Source organism: Bos javanicus, chromosome 28, assembly GCF_032452875.1.
Source record: "Bos javanicus breed banteng chromosome 28, ARS-OSU_banteng_1.0, whole genome shotgun sequence".
Classification (NCBI taxonomy): Eukaryota; Metazoa; Chordata; class Mammalia; order Artiodactyla; family Bovidae; genus Bos; species Bos javanicus.
The window spans coordinates 30,683,705-30,702,530 of NC_083895.1; the positions used below are offsets into that span (position 1 = coordinate 30,683,705).

An 18,826-nucleotide genomic window follows, 5' to 3' on the forward strand; every position below is an offset into this window, starting at 1 on the left:
AAAGTGTTAGTCGCTCAGTTGTGTCTAACTCTTGTGACCACATGGACTGTAGCCCTCCAGGCTCCTCTGTCCAGGGAATTCTCCAGGCAAGAATACTGGAGTGGGTAGCCATTCCCTTCTCCAGGGGATCTTCCTGATCCTTGTTGCATCCTTTTCTTGTTGATTTGCTGTTACCTCTGATGTAGATTAAATTTCAAAATATAAAAGGGTTTGTTCCTGGGCTATCTAAACTGTTCTATTCTAAAATCATGTTACTACAACTGACTTTAATGAAACTATAGCTTTATAATAATCTATAATATATGATAGGGAAGTCTTACTACACTGTTCATAATTGTATTGGCCAGTCTTTTTCATGTATGTTAGAATCTGATTATTAAATTGTATAGGTCAATTTGGAGAGGACTGCTATCTTTATGATAGTGAATTCTCCTAATCATAAATTTGGTATATAAATCTATCCATTTAATATCCATTTCTTTAATGTCTTTTAATACATTTTTATAATTTTATCCATAAAAGTAATATACATTTGTTGAAAATCTACTCCTAGGTACCTTGCATGGTATATGAAAAATTGTATTTTTAATCTATTTTTGCTAGTATATAGGTATAGAGTTATCTTTTTTAAGGGAACTGAGTTGTAGGCTAATATTGACTTCTGGCAGAAATGTATATTCTTTGTCACATGTTCAAAACTTCTGATATTTCATTTAAATATTTTAATAGATTTCTTATCTGTTTAACACTAGATTAGACTATGGATTATTTTTACTTTTACTATTATAATCACCTACAGAAAATTCATTCTTTTAAAGTAAACAAGTGTTTTTTAGTATATTCACTGTTCTGTAAACTACCCTAATTCCAGAACATTTTCATCATCCCAAAAAGAAACCCAGTCTCCATTAGTAATTACTCTCCACTTCTCTCTTCACCTTGCCCCTGGCAACTAATATGCTTTCTGTCTTTATGTATTTGCCTGTTCTGATATTTCATATAAATGAAGCATATACTGTGTCATGTATTATATCTGGCTTATTTCATCTAGCATATATCCAGGTTTTATCCATGTTATAGCATATGCCAGTACTTCTTTTTTACTGATGAATATAATTTAATTGCATTGATATACCAATTTTATTTATCCATCAGATGATGGACATTTGGGTTGCTTCACTTTGTTGCTATTATGAATAATGCTACTATGAACATTTGTGTATGAGTTTTTCTGTGGACATGTTTTGAATATTCTTAGGTATATCCCTTAGGAGTGGAATTGCTGGGTGATATAAAAACTTTATGTTTAACATTTTGAAGAATACATTTCTCTTTAAAATTTATACCTATAATTGTGATTTTGTTCAAGGTTCCTGGTTAGTATGTAAATAATGTTGATATTTTCCTTGAATTACACAAACATTTCATTGCAGATTTCACATGTATGTCAGAGTAGGTTATTCCTTTGAAATCCATTATTTTGTTAGTAAGGTTGTATCTTAATTAATGAAATTCAAGTTTTGTGATCAGTTGCTATTACTGCATACTGTGTTTTCTTAATAACTTGAAACAACCTCCACCTTACAGAAAAGTTACAAGTATAGTAAAAAGAACATTCGTACCTTGATATCCATAAGGGACTGATTCTGGGACCCCCCATGAGTACCAAAATCCATGGATGCTCAAATCTCTTATATAAAATGGCACGGTATTTGCATATTACCTACACACATCCTTCCACACACTTTAAATCCTCTCTAGATTATTTAAAATACCTAATACAATGTAAATGGCTTTTACATTTACAAACCCATGGATATGGAAGACCAACTGTTTTTTTCCTGAATGGTTTGAGAGTAAGTTACTGACATGATACTTGCACCAAACATTTTAGTGTGTATTTCCTTCAAACAAGGACACTCTATGTAACTAAAGGGCAAGCCTCAAATTCAGGAAATTAACACTTCTGCCATCTAATACACAGATTCCATTAAAGTTTCACTAGTTGTCCCAATAATATTCTTCATAGCAAAATCTTGTATCACATTGTCCTGTCTCTGTACTCTCCCTCAATCTGGACTAGTTCTTCAATCTGTGATACCCAAGAAAGGAGCTTGCTTTTCTCATTTCATTCTATTAGATGGCGTGTAGTTCCCATTATTGATATTGTTCACTTTAATCACTTAATATGACTTTCCTTTGCATTTACAAGTATTTTATGGGGAGGTACATTGAAATTATGTAGCTACTATCCTATTCCTCCTCTAACTTTCAGTTTATGGTTTACATCAGTATAGACTCAAGGATTCCTATTTTGTTCAGTTAGTTATAATACATAGTTATCATTATTTATTTTGAAGTTCCAATTGTCCCAGATTTGACCAGTAAGAGTTCTCTTCAAGCTGGTTTCTGTGCCATTTTGACATGTTCCCATCATTCTTTGAGTATTTCCTTACTGTCTGACACAAGGTATCCAGGCTTATTTTATATTTTCTTTGCCCCAGCCATGGAATCAGCCACTTCTCCAACAAGCCCTAATTCCTTTCAGTGCCATGTTTAGAAACAAGATTTGGGTGCTAAGTGTGCTTACTGCTTTTTAGGTGTCACTGATTCCTAAACCCTCCCAGTGGACAGAACTAGGGAACAGAAGTATTCTTCCTATTCCACTGTGAAATGACCCATTTCATTCTAGTTTTTTCCTTTTGCAAATTTGTAACTTCTTTCTCTGATAGAACATGGCTCCCCTTATAATTAATATATTTACTTATTTGATTAATCCCCCTGAACATAACCAGTTCCCCACTAATTCACTGCCTCCTAACCTCTGCAAATGCCCTTCTCACTCCACATATGTTTCAACACCCTGTGCTGGGTCACTGCCCCTTGCACCTTCCCACCCACTGAATGATCTCCTCATCCTGCTCAGTCAGACACCCAATGTTATCCTCGCTTCTGTACAGTAACCTTCCTCACACTGGGCTACCACCCTGTGTGGGGCTGCCTACTCCCTGTATGGTAACTTCCCTTTCTTAAATGTGGTTCTAACATTATAAGCTGACTGCTTTTCCACATGGACATCCACATCTCACTTGTGCTCCATCACTCTGCAACAAACTGCTTCCCATGCAAACACCCACTATGACAGATTACATTTTCAAAAGCCATGCTAATATATATCGCATCTAACATGCTCTTCTTACAAGATACTAATACTCCTCCATTGAGAGATAGTGTCTGTGTTCTTTCCCCTTGAACCTGGAATGGACTGTTTAACTGCCTCAACCTATAGAATGCAGTGAAAGTGATGCTGCATGATTTTTAGGTTAGAAAGCAACGCAGCTTCTATCTGGCTCTCTCTCTCTCTCTCTGGATGCTTAACCTTGAAGTTCAGCCACTGCATTGTGAGAACATTTAAACAACATGGAAAAGGCCAGGTAGTGAGAAACTGAAGCCCCAGCTGAAAGCCAGTATTACCTGCTAGACATTTGAGTGAACGAGCACTCAGATACTTTCAGCTCCAGGCCTCTGAGCTTTTCAACTGGTATCTCACCTGTGGAGAAGAGACAAGCCATTCCTGCTGTGAGCTATGTAAATCCCAGACACGTAGAAACCTGGAGAGATAACACATGATCATTGCTATTTTGAGCCATTTCGTTCTGGAGTAATTTGGTACACTGCCAAAGTAATTAGAACACCCTTCTTACACTGCTCAGGGTCAGAAAACTGCTTAGATGTTCTCTTTATCTCTCTTAGGCTCCTACCATACAAGAGGCCATCTTCCTACACAGATGCCCTTCTTACTGTGCTTGGGTTTCAATGTCTTATACCAGGCTGCCTTCCCGGGTTGATGCTTTGCTTATTCTCTTCTGGCTTTGAAACTCCATGCTGACTGTCTCTTGAGGCATTGATTAACAGGCAACCTACACCTATAATCCCTGAGAGAAAAGAAACTCATAAGGTAGGCCCCTATTTAACCTGGCTTCCTGCCTGCGAATAATTTTCTGACTATGGAGTTGTAAGACAGAGTCCAAACAAAGCATAGTGGTCCCATTTTGCTGAGTAACAGAGATCAGAATTCTGGGCAGATGAAGCAGTTAGAATCTTTAGGACATGAGGCGATAAAGAACACCAGAAGATAAATAAGTGAAAAGTCTATATTATTTGGTGATTTCTCTAAGGGATAAGTAGCTGAATAAAGCAAAAAAAGTACAAGATGGAGTTTATATTTATAGAAGTAAAAGGTGAGACAAATACAACTCAAAGGATGGGTGAATATAAACAGAAGTATAGTGTTATAAAGTTACTACATTTGTGATAACAAAAAGTTATTACATTTGTGTCAGGTATCAAGAGAGAGAAGTGAAAAGTATATGAAGAGGGAGGTATGAAGTGGTAAAATGTTGACTGACTAGACCTTGATAGGTTAAGAATGCACATTATTAGCCCTAGAGCAAACATTAAAAATGTTTAAGTAGAATAAGCTAAGATGCCAATGGGAAAAATAAAATGGAATAGTAACAAACATTTGATTAACCTGAGAAAGACAGGAAAGGAAAAGAATAAGGACCCACCTCCCAAAACGGGACAAATGGAAAAGTAATAGCAAGATGGTAGATTTCAATCCAACCATGTCAACAATTAAGACAAATGTAAATAGAATGGGTAAAAAATGGATAAAATGCAGAATGGATTAAAAAAAAAAAAAAGAGCAAGACTCAACTGTATAGTATATGTGTGCATGCTAAGTCACTTAATCATGTCCAGCTCTTTGCAGCCCTATGGATTGTAGCCCGCCAGGCTCCTCTGTCCATGGGATTCTCCAGGCAAGAATACTGGAGTGTGTTGCCATGCCCTCCTCCAGGGGATCTTCCTGACCCAGGGATCAAACTTGCATCTCTTATGTCTCCTGTGTTGGCAGGCAGGTTCTTTACCATTAGTGCCACCTGGGAAGCCCATACACCATATGGAAGAGATTAAATATAAAGACACAAATAGGTTAAAATGAAAAGGACAGAGAAAATTATACACACAGTAAGCTGACAAGGTTGTATTAACATGAAACAACATAAACCTAAAGACACATAGTCGATCACTGGGAAATAATATTTTTTAGTGATAAAAAGGCAGTTTGGGGACCTCTCTGGAGGGTCTGGTGGTTAAGACTCCAGGCTTCCACTGCAGGGGGCACAAAGTAAGACTGTATATGCTGTGCGGCCAAAAACAAACAAACAAAAACCTGTTTAACACAAAATATAGTAACATTAGGGCAGTTTGCCTTAGCTGAAGCTGCCATACCGAATACCACAGACTGTGTGGCTTAAACAACAGGTACTTATTTTCTCACAGTTCTGGAGGCTAGAAATCCAAACTTAAGATGCCATCAGGCCTGATTTCTGGTGAGGCTACTCTTCCTGGCTTACTGTATCCTCTGTAACCTTTCTCCTGGGCATGAGCATAGGTAGAGAGATCTCTGATTCTCTTCCTTTTCTTATAAGAACACTAGTTCTATCAGATTAGGGCTCCATCCTTGGGACCTCATTTTACCTTAATTTCCACCTTAAAGGCATTAACTCGAAATAGCATCACATTACAGATGAGGGCTTCAACATAGGAATTTGAGAGGACACAGTTCAGTCCATAACACAGTATACCAGGAAGATATAACAATTCTAAATAAATAAACATCTAATAGAGTCTCAAAATGTATGAAGAAAAACTGATAAAATTAAAGAGATTAGGTGAAACCATAATAACTGTTAGAGATTTTAGTTATTAATAAAGCAATTAGAAAGTCAGAAATAAATAAAAGATCTGATGGTATACCCAACAAATGCAGAGTACATATCCTTCTTAAGAGCATATGGAATGCTCACAAGGACAGACTGTATGATGGACCATAAAATATCTCAGTATTGTTTAAAAGATTAAATCGTACAGCGTATGCTCTCTAATTACAATAGATTTAATAGAAATCAATAATAATCAAATACCTGTAACAATTCCTAAGTATTTGGAAATTAAACAACACTGCTCTAAATATTAAATTTCAAGGAAAATTAGAGGGTATTCTGCAACTACATGACAATAAAACCACAAAACATCCAAATTTATGGAAGCAGCTAAAGCAGTCCTTATAAAGACATCTATAGCTTTAAATACTTATTTAAGAAAAGAAGAAAGCTTTAAAATGAATAACCTAAGTTTCTACCCTAGATGTTAGGAAAGAAGAGTAAATTAAACCCAAAGGAGAATGAAAGAAATAATTAAAAGCAAAATCAATGAAATAGAAAATAGGTAAATAAAAGAGAAAATGAACAAGTTTAAGAGTTTACCCTTTGAAAAGATTAATAGTAAGCCTTCTAGTGGTATTAGTCAAGGAAAAGTAATAAAATGCAAATTACAAATATGGGGAATGAAAGAGGAAATGTCACTACAAATTCTACAGACATTAAATAAAAGACTGTTAACATAATAATATAAACAATTTTATGCCAATAAATTCTGTAACTTAAAAGAAATGGACAAAGTCCTTAAAAATCTGAACAGCTGTAAAACTCTTAAACTGAATCAATCTATTCTCATAGAGAAAACTCCAGGCTCAGATGGAAGAACATACATTTGTCGAAGAAATAACAGTCACACAAACACTTTATAGATCAGTGTACTACTGAAGTCAAAACCGGACAAAGGCAATAAATATAATAGAAAATTCTGAGGTGGGACTTGTAAATAGTATGACAGAGTGAGTACCCCCAAAAGCAACAATAAACTGGATGTAATGGTCAAAAGCAACCATTCAGGATTCTGAAAATTAACTAAGGTACACAGAAAATGGAGAAGCAGTTATTCATCAAAATTAAGAAAACTTTGAGTTAGGAACACTAAAAGTCTCTTCTACTTTAAAGGGTGCTGTGCTTAGTTACTCAGTCGTTTCTGACCTTTTGGGACCCCATGGACTGCAGCTGGCCAGGCTCCTCTGTCCATGGAATTCTCCAGGCATGAACACTGGAGTTGGTTGCCGTGCCCTCCTCCAGGGGATCTTCCCAACCCAGGGATCAAACCCAGGTCTCCCGCATTGCAGGCAGATTCTTTACCAACTGAGCCACCAGGGAAGCCCAAGAGTAAGGAGTGGGTAGCCTGGTGGGCTGCCGTCTATGGGGTTGCACAGAGTCGGACACGACTGAAGCGACTTAGCAGCAGCAGCAGCAGCAGCCTATCCCTTCTCCAAGGGATCTTCCCTACCCAGGAATCAAATGGGGGTTGCCTGCATGGCAGGCTGATTCTTTACCTGTTTTACTACCAAGGAAGCCCCTGAAAACTAGCAGTTTCACTACCAGAGAGGTCTCAATAGATTTGGAGTGGAACTTGGATGGGCTTTATATCCAATATCATTTTAAACAACAGTAGCACACTCAGTGGCATATGGAGAAGGAAAAACAGTGGCTCAGATAGTCTGAAGTTTCAGTACTAACTGGGGCAAAAAATGGATTGGCAGACTATACAGAAATTTATCAAGCATCTGGGAAATAAGTCACAGGAGGCCCTAATAAACTCTTCACATATCCATGCAGGAAAGAACAGAGAGGGCCCAAACTATGCACACATCCCTGGCTGATATGAGTTTGCACACAAATGCAGAGGGGATCTGAGAGGGCACAGAAATTAAGAGCCATAAAACTGCTTGAATTTGAACACAAAGTAAACTTTAAGACAGAAAACACCATGAGAAAAAAGGACATTTCCATAATGATAAAAAGCCCAATTCTTTAGGAAAATAAAATAGTTATAAATGTATACACACCTAACAATGAAGCCTTAAAGTATATGAAGCAAAATTACATAATTTAAAAGAGAAATAAGAAACAAAAAGTTGTAGCTAGAGACTTCAGTACTCCACTCTTAATATTTCATATAACAACCAAACAAAATCAGGAAGGATATTGAAGACTTGAACAATACTGTTAACCACCTGACCTGAGTCTACCCAATGACAAGAGAATATATAATCTTCACATAAAAAACAAATCTCATAAATCTAAAAGGATTGAAATTATACTGGGTATGTTCAACCATGTTAGAATTAAGTTAGAAATGAACAATGATATAAATTAGGTATCCCCAAGTAGTTGACAATTAAAACAGTGCTCTTCTAAACAACTGATGAGTTAAATAACAATCTATAGGGAAGTCAGAAAATATCTTGAATGAAAGGGAAAAACAGAATATCAAAATTTACAAGATATAGCTAAAGTGGTGCTTAGAGGGAAATTTACAGCTTTAAATACCTATGTAAAAAGAAAATCAAGCTTACAGATATGGAACAGATTCATGATGACAGAGATGGGATTGGGCGTGGGTGAAATGGATGAAGAATATCAAAAGGTACAAACTTCCAGTTATAAGTCATGAGGATATAATGTACAGCATAGTGACTATAGTTAAAATACTCTATTACGCAGTTGAGAGTTGTTAAGAGAAAAGATCTTAATTCTCATCGCAAGGAAAAAAATTCTGTAACAACGTATGGTGACTCACTGGGGAGACTGATTTGCTTTATATACAAATATTGAATTATGTTATACACACCAGAAACTAATATAATGTTGTATGTCAGTTATACCTCCATAGAAGAAAAATGCCTATAGAAAAAAAGCATATTTGAATCACTAACATAAGCTTCCACCTTAAGAAACTAAAAAAGAAGAGCAAATCAAATCCAATGCAAGCAGAAGGAAGGAAATAATACAGATGAGAGTAGAAATTAATGAAATAGAAAACAGAAAAACAATAGAGAAAGTAAACAAAATTGACAAGTTTTCAGTTTGATCAAGAAAAAAATAAGACATAAATTAACAAGATTAGAAATGAAGACAAAGACATAACTACTGACCTTATGGAAAGAAAAAGGACTAAGGAAATATAATAAGCAACTTCATGTCAAGAATTTAGATAACTCAGATATAACAGACAAATTTCTAGACTAAAATCAAAGATTTTAATAAATTACAAAAGTTACTAGAAAAGAGGGACTACATATAATGGAGTAAAATTCAGACTTAAAATAGGTTGCTCACAATTAACAATGTCAGATGACAATGATCCTGTATCTTTAAAGTGCTAAGGAAAAAATGAGTGCTGTATCTCCATCATATATATGATAAATAATAAAATGATTACATAAATATGATATACTGTCATTCAGTGTGCGTGTGTGTAGAGAAGGCAAAATCAAGACATTTTGAATATCTATAGAGTTTCCCATTCACGTATATTCAACTAAAAGAATGATTAAAGGACAGACTGAAGCAAAAGGGAAATAAAGCCAGAAGAAAGAAATGGGATACAAGAAGCAACAGAGAGAAAAATAATTGGCACGCTTTATTGGTAGTTACTAAAACAAATAACAATAACATTTTATGTGTTAAAAACAACACTAATACTAAAATTCAATATAAGATGCTGAGAGGGAAGTTAAAGAATATCAAAGATAAAAATCACACAGAAGATGCTTTCAGGGAAGTTGAAGCATATCAAAGTCCTTTTTAAAAAATTTTTTGTTTTACATAATTGGAATGTCATTTATCAAAGTGGCGAAAGATGTCTCAAACCCCTACATCCCTTTCTGTCCCTTTCAGTAATCTTGTAAGCTGAAGGAAGGTTTATTTTTATTTTTTATTTTTTTTTGAAGGAAGGTTTAGACTAGAAAGTAACCTTCAAACTTTTTAAACTGCAACCCACACTAAGACATGTAGTTGATATTGCAACCCAGCATGTGTACCTAAGATAAAACACAGGGACTTCCCGGGTGGTGGTCCAGTGGTTAAAACTCTGAGGTCCCACTAAGGGGGCCTAGGTTCGATCCATGGTCAGGGAACTAGATTTCATATGCCACAACTAAAGATCCCGCATGCTGCAACAAAGATCAAAGATCCTGTGTGCAGCATCTAAGAACTGGCGCAGCCAAATAAATGAATATATATATATATATATATATTTGTGTTGAGTCTTTAATGTTAAACCTTAAATCTATCTGTGTGCTCAGTAACTCAGTCATGTCCGACTCTTTTTGGCCTCATGGACTGTAGCTCACCAGGCTCCTCTGTCCATGGAATTTTCTAGGTAAGAAAACGAATTGGTTGCCACTTCCTTTTTTTTGGATAGAACCTGACTTTCACTGTTAAAAGTTAAAATACATATTTCTTACCTTATACTTTTAAAAGAAGGTATTATCTTTTCTTCCTCCAGAATGTAAAAGGCCACATAAAAAAGATGAAGTAAAGAGTAGGCAGAGAATCAGATAACATGATCAGATTCCCGTCCCTTTGGCTGCTGCAAAAGGATAGATTATAGGGTAAAGATCTAACCTAAATTGTGAGGTGAAAACTGTAAACTACAAAATAATATATTTTTAGGATTGACTGTCTACATTAAGCTCTAAAAAAATACTGGAACCAAGCAACTGTAATAAAATTAACAATCATTGTCTTTGAGTGGTAGAATTATTGGTAATTTTTATTTTTCTTTATTCGTTTCTGGATTGTATGATAAGAAAATGTTGCTTAGAAACATTGCTATTTCTACAAATTCTCTTCAAATAGGAATAGGGAGGCCATCTGAATATTCTAAGATTCAAAAACTGACTAACTTTTCTTTCACACAAATGGACTAAATATTGAAAACAAAACAAAATCTGATTGCTTTCCACCTTTATGATTATGATTCTTAACAGAGACTGAAGCTCACCTAAATATTTTGGGGTGATAATTTCTTTTAGGAACTTGATCAAAATGCCACTGAAAAAGTCCAGGCCATGTTCACAGCCATTGACGAGCTCTTGTATGAGCAGGAGTTGAGTGTACACACTAAAAGTCTACGAGAAGAGTGCCAACAGTGGACACGTAGCTTTCCTCATCTCAGGTACTGAGATCCTGTACATTCATGGCTAATACTAAAATTTGAAAAGCAGATTTCCAAGAAACCTTGTATTCTGAAATCTTTATGGGCATGGATTTGTATCATTAAGGTGATATGGTATAAAGCCTCAGATGATAGAAAACTCATGTTGATGGAAGTTTCTCAGAGTTTTCATAACTAGTTGTCCTAATCAAGTAAAATAGTTTCTATATCAGTAGCTGTGATCTGTATCTGTCCAAAAGAGACCTTCTTTTGAACAAAAGCATCAGAAAATGTATTTGATTACCGTCTATAAGTAAATTCTTATACATGTATACTTGAAAGCAGACATAGGCTATTAGGAAGCTTCCCTTAGAAACCACACTACTACACATACTTAAAATTTATAAAGCTTCATGTTCTTAAGAATATAATTCAGTTTTTACTAATTTGGCCTGGCTTTCACCCATTTTAGCAAATTTAATGAAGATTGTTATGGAGGGTGGAGGGTAAATTTAAATGTTTGCCCACTTTCCTTGGATTCTTTTTCCGTGGGGTGGAAAAGCTTCATCCATTCTGTGTCCATTGTATAGGAGAGAGAGATACCTTCAGAAAGGCTCTGGATTCACATTTCTCTCAAGAATCATTCTAAATCAGTAAGGGACTATGTACTAGACTTCTCTGTAGAGCCATCACATTTGTTCCAAAAATACCTATATTTTGTATGTATGCTGGATGAAGGTGCTTAACCGTCTCTTTATGTTCTTCACTTTGAAGGATTCTGGGTCGGCAGATAATCACTCCAAGTGAAGGTTATGGACTGTACCCTAGATCCCCTTCTGCTGTTTCAGCTTCACGTGAGGCAACACTGTCTCAAGAAAGAGATTCTACTATGTAAGTATTCTAATGTGTAAGTGTCTATGTATTCTAAATATGCAAGTATTTTATTCTACCACTTACACTAAAGGATTAAAATACTTATTTATTGGTATTTAGTAAAGCACAGCAAATTCTGTAAGACTAATCATAGTCTTTATGCATACTAGAATTTTTTTACTTAGGTTTTAATTTAAAAAAAAGGTTTTCTCTAGAATTTTAAGAGTTACTAATATCCATAGATACTTATATCTATGTCATATCTATGTCTATCTATAAATACAAGCACTTTCTTCTTGGAATAAATGTGTCAACAGAGTGGTTTAAAGAAATTCAGGGATCTAAGAAATAGAATTTAAAATTTTTTTGAAAAAAACTTTGGAACAGTGGTTTTCTTAAACATGTAATACTAATTATTATGGGAGCCACTGAACTGAACTGAAACTGATATTATTAAAATGGGTAATTAGTCATTAGCTAAAATGGCTAATTCTTTGAATACCTCAAACTCTTTTAACAGTAGCACAATAAACCCAGATAGGATTGCTTTAAAAACCTATGCTTATCCTTAATTCTGTAGTAAAATGTCACGGTTTTAATTCATTTTAAAATTATTCCTTAACTATTTCCTAAGACTGTAATTTTATTTATACTGATACTGGTTAAGAGTTGTAGTGATGCTTGCTTTTGATGCCTTTTAAAGCTTGTAGTAATTTCATCAGACCACAAAGTAAAACATTATTGTCTTAGGTTAGTTAAGATTATGGGATCTGGGTTATCAACTAACTGATTTTTGGTCAGAGAGTGGGATTTGTTTACTTCTTTCAGAGTGATTTAAACTCAAGGTTCTGGTCACCAGGCTGAGATTTCTTTCTAAATTTAAGCCTCATGTATTACACCAATAAGCCTTTTAAAATTTACTCCTTTTATATAAGTTTCAGATTTTTACAGACTAATTTGTCTCCCACAGAAAGGATGTATTCTTTAATTCTCACAGACCAAAATTAGATAACTTAGATCCTGCGATTAAGATATATTTACCTGATCTATTAGTTTAAACTTTATATATACCTTTTATTTTATAATTGTAAATAGCATTTCCTTTTAGAGATTCCAAAGGAACAAGTCTGAGCAGTTAACTCCTCCTTCTCTAGGACGTTTGGCTAAATCATGATTCTGCAACACACTGCAGACATCTTTTCTGTCCGTTTTACTTGCTACTACCATTGCTGCTTGGTCTTTCTTATTTTTGGTTCTGGATTATTTGACTTAACAGTATTCAATAATTACTTTTCTTCACTATACAGATGAAATAAATACCTATCTGTACTTTATACAGACATATAGTTAAATGAAGCAAGTTATTCAGCTATATTAGGATATCACTACTTAAAGAAAATAATAACAAATTAAATATAATCCATATTTACTTTCATATCACTACCAGTTTGTCCATACTTGATATTTTTTTCTCTTGAGTACCATTAAGGAACTCATTGTACTGCAAAATATTTATATATTTTAACTAACCATAATTATTATTGATGCTCTAATTGTTACAGCCATGTCACGCTGGTTCATTTTTGTCCTTTTTTTCCAGTCCTATCCTGGAAAAATATTTTTTTCTTCTTTAAGACATGGAAGCAGCTGAAAGTCAAGGAAACACTTAACTTCTTTGAGAGACTACTAGTATTTGAGAACAAAATTTGGGTAGTTGAGGATATGTAAGTTGGTGGTGATGCTGCAATTTTTCCACTTTTTAAAATAAGTGATGTGAAAAAAATGTGTCAGAAATACAACTTTGGTATTTTTTAGTTTAACAAATTAGTTTTCCATGAAATATGAGGTTTATCAGCTACTAAGATTTTCTACAAAATAACATTTCAAATTATATCCATTCTTGCCCCTCCACATTACATCAGATTTTCCTTTTAAAGTTCATGGTTAGTCTTTTCTGTCCTTCACTTAAAAATCTTCAGTAGCTTCCCATTGAATTTATGATAAATTTAAAATTATATCATAAACTGGCCCCAGTCTACATACGTGTCTTTATCTTCTGTCACTCTCATTCATTAATTCTTCCACATTGGATTTTTTTTCACATCTCAAATGTACTAAATAAGATATTTGGTTCAGCTTCCATTCTTGAGTTCTTGGGCCAGAGGAAATTGGTATAAAAACAATACAAAAATACAGTCGCTTTCTCTTTGTATCTCTAACACCTAAAACAATGCCTAGAATATAGTTAGAATCAACTTTTTAAAAAAACTAAATTAAATATCATATTTATTTCACAACAAACTCCATGAAAATGAACTTATATTATGGCTGCAAAACAGTGTTATCAATCAAAACAATTATTGTATAGATCAAAATGGAATTCCAAGAACTTTTTAACAATAGAAAATGGTGGTAGCATAGGAGAAAACAGGCCAGAAAAGGATCCTGAACAGATGAGTTTGAGAACATTCCCATTTGAAAAAAAACATCAACAGAGGAATGGATAAAGATGTGGTCCATATATACAGTGGTGGAGAAAGAAATGGCAGCACACTCCAGTATTCTTGCCTAGAGAATCCCGCAGACAGAGGAATCTGGTGGGCTGCTGTCCATGGGGTCACACAGAGTTGGACACAACTGAAGCAACTTAGCATGCATGCACGCATTGGAGAAGGAAATGGCAACCCACTCCAGTATTCTTTCCTGGAGAATCCTAGGGACAGAGAAGCCTGGTGGGCTGCCGTCTGTGGGGTTGCACAGAGTCAGACACAACTGCAGCAACTTAGCAGCAGCAGCATATACCGTGGAATATTACTCAGCCATTAAAAACAATGAAATAATGCATTTGCAGCAACATGGATGGACCTAAAGCTTCACACGGAGTGAAGTAAGGCAGAGAAGGAGAAACACCGTATGACACCCCTTATATGTGGGATCTACAAAGAAATGATACAAATGAACTTAATTACAAAACAGAAAGAGACTCACAGAGAGCAAACTTAGGGTTGCCGGGTCCAGGGCAGGTAAGGATGGGAGGAAGGGATAGTTAAGGAGTTTGGCATTGACGTGTACACACTGCTATATTTAAAATGGATAACCAACAAAGACCTGCTGTATAGCACAAAATAAATAAATAAATACGATTTTTTAAAATGAAAAAAAACTTCGTAATCTTCTGCTGCAAGTTAGTTTAAGGGGCTTATCTACCCTTAGTTTAAATACATACTGCAACGAAAATTAACTGTAATATCTAATAAGTTGCCAAAGTGTATGACTGTATGCAGAATTATAACCCTTAAAAAATCATTAAAAGAATAGATAACTAGAAAATAAACCTTTGTGTATATGACTAGATAATTTTCAACAAGGGTGCCAAGATTACACAGTGGGGAAAGGACAATCCCCCCAACAAATGGTGCTGGGAAAACAATGCAAAAGAATGAAGTGGAACTCTGATCTTACACCATATACAGAACTTAACTCAGAATGGATTTCAAAGACCTACATGTAAGACCTAAAACTATTAAAACTCCTAGAATAAAACATAGGGGAAAAGCTTCAGGATATTGGATTTGGCAATGATTTATTGGATAGAACATCAAAACCTAAAAACAAAAGCAAAAATAAACAAATGGGACTACATCAAACTCAAAAATTTTTGTGCACCCAAAGAAAAAAATCATTAGAGTGAAAAGGCAACCTGTGGAATGGGGGAGAATATTTCCAAGTCATGTCTGATAAAGGGTTAATATCTAGAACACATGAGGAACTTCTACAATCCAACAACAACAAAAAGAACCCAATTTAAAAATAGAAAAAGGACAAGAGAATAGACAATTCTCAAAGACGATAAGCCAATGGCCAACAAATAAATGAAAAGATGCTCAACATCACTAATTATAAGAGGAATGCAAATCAAAACCACAATGAAATAACCACCTCATACCCATTCCAGCTGAGCTATTTCAAGTCCAAAACGATGATGCTGTGAGGGCCTCCCTGGTAGTCCAGTGGTTAGGAATCCACCTTGCAATGCAGTGGACACCGGTTCAGTCCCATGTCTGGGAAGATCCCACATGCTACGGGGCAACTAGGCCCAGGTGCCACAGCTACTGAGCCCATGTGAGGCAACTACTGAAGACCATGCGCCTTAGACTCTGTGCTCCACAACAAGAGCAGCCACCATTACGAGAAGCCTGCAAACCGCAACCAGAGAGTAGCCGCGACTAGAGCAAGCCCACACATAGCAGTGAAGACCCAGCACAGCCAAAATAAATAAATATTATTTTTTTAAAAAGATGATGCTGTGTAAATGCTGCACTCAATATGCCAGCAAATTTGGTGAAAAGTTGGCCACAGGACTGGAAAAGGTCAGTTTTCATTCCAATCCCAAAGAAAGGCAAAGCCAGAGAATGTTCAAACTACGGCACAACTGCACTCACCTCACATGCTAGCAGAGTAATGCTCAAGATTCTCCAAGCCAGGCTTCAACAGTACGTGAACTGAGAACTTTCAGATGTTCAAGAAGGATTTAGAAAAGGCAGGGGAACCAGAGATCAAATTACCAACATTCACTGGATCATACAAAAAGCAAGAGAATGCCAGAAAAACATCTGCTTCATTGACTACAGTAAAGCCTTTGATTGTGTAGATCACAACAAACTGTGGGAAATTCTTAAAGAGATGGGAATACCAGACCACCTTACCTGCCTCCTGAGAAGTCTGTATGTAGGTCAAGAAGCAACAGTTAGGACAGGACATGGAACAACAGACTGGCTCCAAATTGGGAAAGGAGTACATCAAGACTGTATATTGTCACCTTGCTTATTTAGCTTCTATGCAGAGTACATCATGCGAAATGCCGGGCTGGATGAAGCACAAGCTGGAATCAAGATTGCTGGGAGAAGTATCAATAACCTCAGATATGCAGATGACACCACCCTCATGGCAGAACATGAAGAAGAACTAAAGAGCCTCTTGATGAAAGTGAAAGAAAAGAGTGAAAAAGCTGCCTTAAAAGTCAACATTCAGAAAACTAAGATTATGGCATCCAGTCCCATCACTTCATGGCAAATTGATGGGGAAACAATGAGAGACTATTTTGGGGCTCCAAAATCACTGCAGATAGTGACTGCAGCCATGAAATTAAAAGAAACTTGCTCCTTGGAAGAAAAGCTATGATAAACTTTGACAGCATACTAGAAAACAGAGACATTACTTTAATGACAAAGGTACATATAGTCAAAGCTATGGTTTTTCCAGTAGTCATGTATGGATGTGAATGTTGGACCATAAAGAAACCTGAGCGCCGAAGAATTGATGCTTTTGAACTATGGTGTTGGAGAAGACTCTTGAGAGTCTCTTGGACAGCAAAGAGATCAAACTAGTCATTCCTAAAGAAAATCAGTGCTGAATATTCATTGGAAGGACTGATGCTGAAGCTGAAGCCCTGATACTTTGGCTACCTGATGTGAAGAACTGACTCATTGGAAAAGACCCTGATGCTGGGAAAGTTTGAAGGCAGGAAGACAAGGGGACGACAGAGGATGAGATGGTTGGATGGCATCACCAACTTGTTAAACATAAATTTGAGCAATTTGGGAGTTGGTGATGAACAGGGAAGCCTGGTGTGCTGCAGTTCATGAGATCGAAAAGAGTCAGACATGACTGAGTAACAACTGAATTGAACCCATCGTTTAACTGTATGGGGGTCCTGGGAAATGCAGTCTAGTTTTGTGGCCTGAGAAAGCGTTTAGTCAACATTTAACAGTCTTTGGGTGTCCCTGGTGGCTCAGCAATAAAGAGTCTGACTGCAAAGCAGGAGATGCTGGTTTGGTCCCTGGGTCAGGAAGATCTTCTGGAGAAGGAAATGGCAACCCACTCCAGTATTCTTGCCTGGAAAATCTCATGGACAGAGGAGTCAGGTGGGCTACAAATCCATGGGGTCGCAAGAGTCAGACACGACTTTGTGACTAAACCACCACCACCCATCATCAGGGTGGCCACTATCTAGAGAACAGAAAGCAACAACTTTTGGCAAAAATGTAGACAAAAAATTGGAACTCTGTGAACTGTTGGGGGGAATGGAGTGTAAAACAGTACAGCCACTAAAGAAAACAGTGTGGGCTGTGTTAGGTGCTCAGTCGTGTCTGACTCTTTGTGAGCCCACAGACTGTAGCCCGCCAGGCTTCTCTGTCCATGAAATTCTCCAGGCAAGAATACTGGAGTGGATTGCCATTCCCTCCTCCCAAGGAACTTCCCAACCCAGCGACTGAACCCTGGTTTCCTGCCTCGCAGGCAGATTCTTTACCGTTTGAGCTACAGAGAAGTCTCCTGTTGTCTCTTGGAAAACAGTATGGAGGCTTCTTAAAACACTAAAAATAGAATTACTATACGAACCAGCAATCCCACTCAGGTATATATCCAAAAAAAATTCAAAGGAGGATCTCAAAGAGATATTTGCACACCAGTATTCACTGAAGCATTAATCACAATAGCCAAGAGGTGGAAACAACCCAGATGGTCATCACAGATAAATGGATAAAGAAAATTTATATACATGCAATGGAATATTATAGAAGGAAATCCTGTTACATGCTATAATATGGATTGATGAGCCTTGAAAGTATTATTTAATAAGTGAAATAAGCTAGTCACAAAAGGACAAATACAATATGATTCCACCCATATTTAGTATCTAAAGTAGTCCAATCATAGAAACAGAAAGTAGAAGTATAGTTGCCCAAAGGAGGAGAGGAAGGGGAAGGGGCAGTTAGTGTTTAAGGGATACCAGAGTTTCAGTTTTGCAATATAAGTTCAAGAGATCGATTGCACAATAATGTGCATGCATTTTCAACAACAATGAAGTTACTGAAATAAACCTGTAATCTCCTGAGGTACTTCAAAGAGTTGAACATGAATGTAAATATTCTTAGATTAAAAAAAAAAAAAGCTTATGTTGTAGCCATAGCCATTGCAGCTGAAAAGATAGCAAGTAGTATGCAACTGCTTCAGTATTAGGTGCATAATACACCTACGCAGAGTGGGTGTGTGGCTC

The 18,826-nt window shown here is 36.2% G+C and overlaps 1 protein-coding gene across 3 annotated transcripts in view; it reads left to right on the forward strand.

Annotated features, from left to right (window-relative positions):
* Positions 1–18,826, forward strand: part of FAM149B1 (family with sequence similarity 149 member B1) — a 49,989-nt gene that overhangs the window by 8,816 nt on the left and 22,347 nt on the right. For all 3 annotated transcript variants that reach the window (XM_061405328.1, XM_061405329.1, XM_061405330.1), the window contains exons 4-5: positions 10,775–10,917; positions 11,671–11,787. In XM_061405328.1, coding sequence (XP_061261312.1) covers positions 10,775–10,917; positions 11,671–11,787 — 260 coding nt within the window. The remainder of the gene's footprint in view (positions 1–10,774; positions 10,918–11,670; positions 11,788–18,826) is intronic.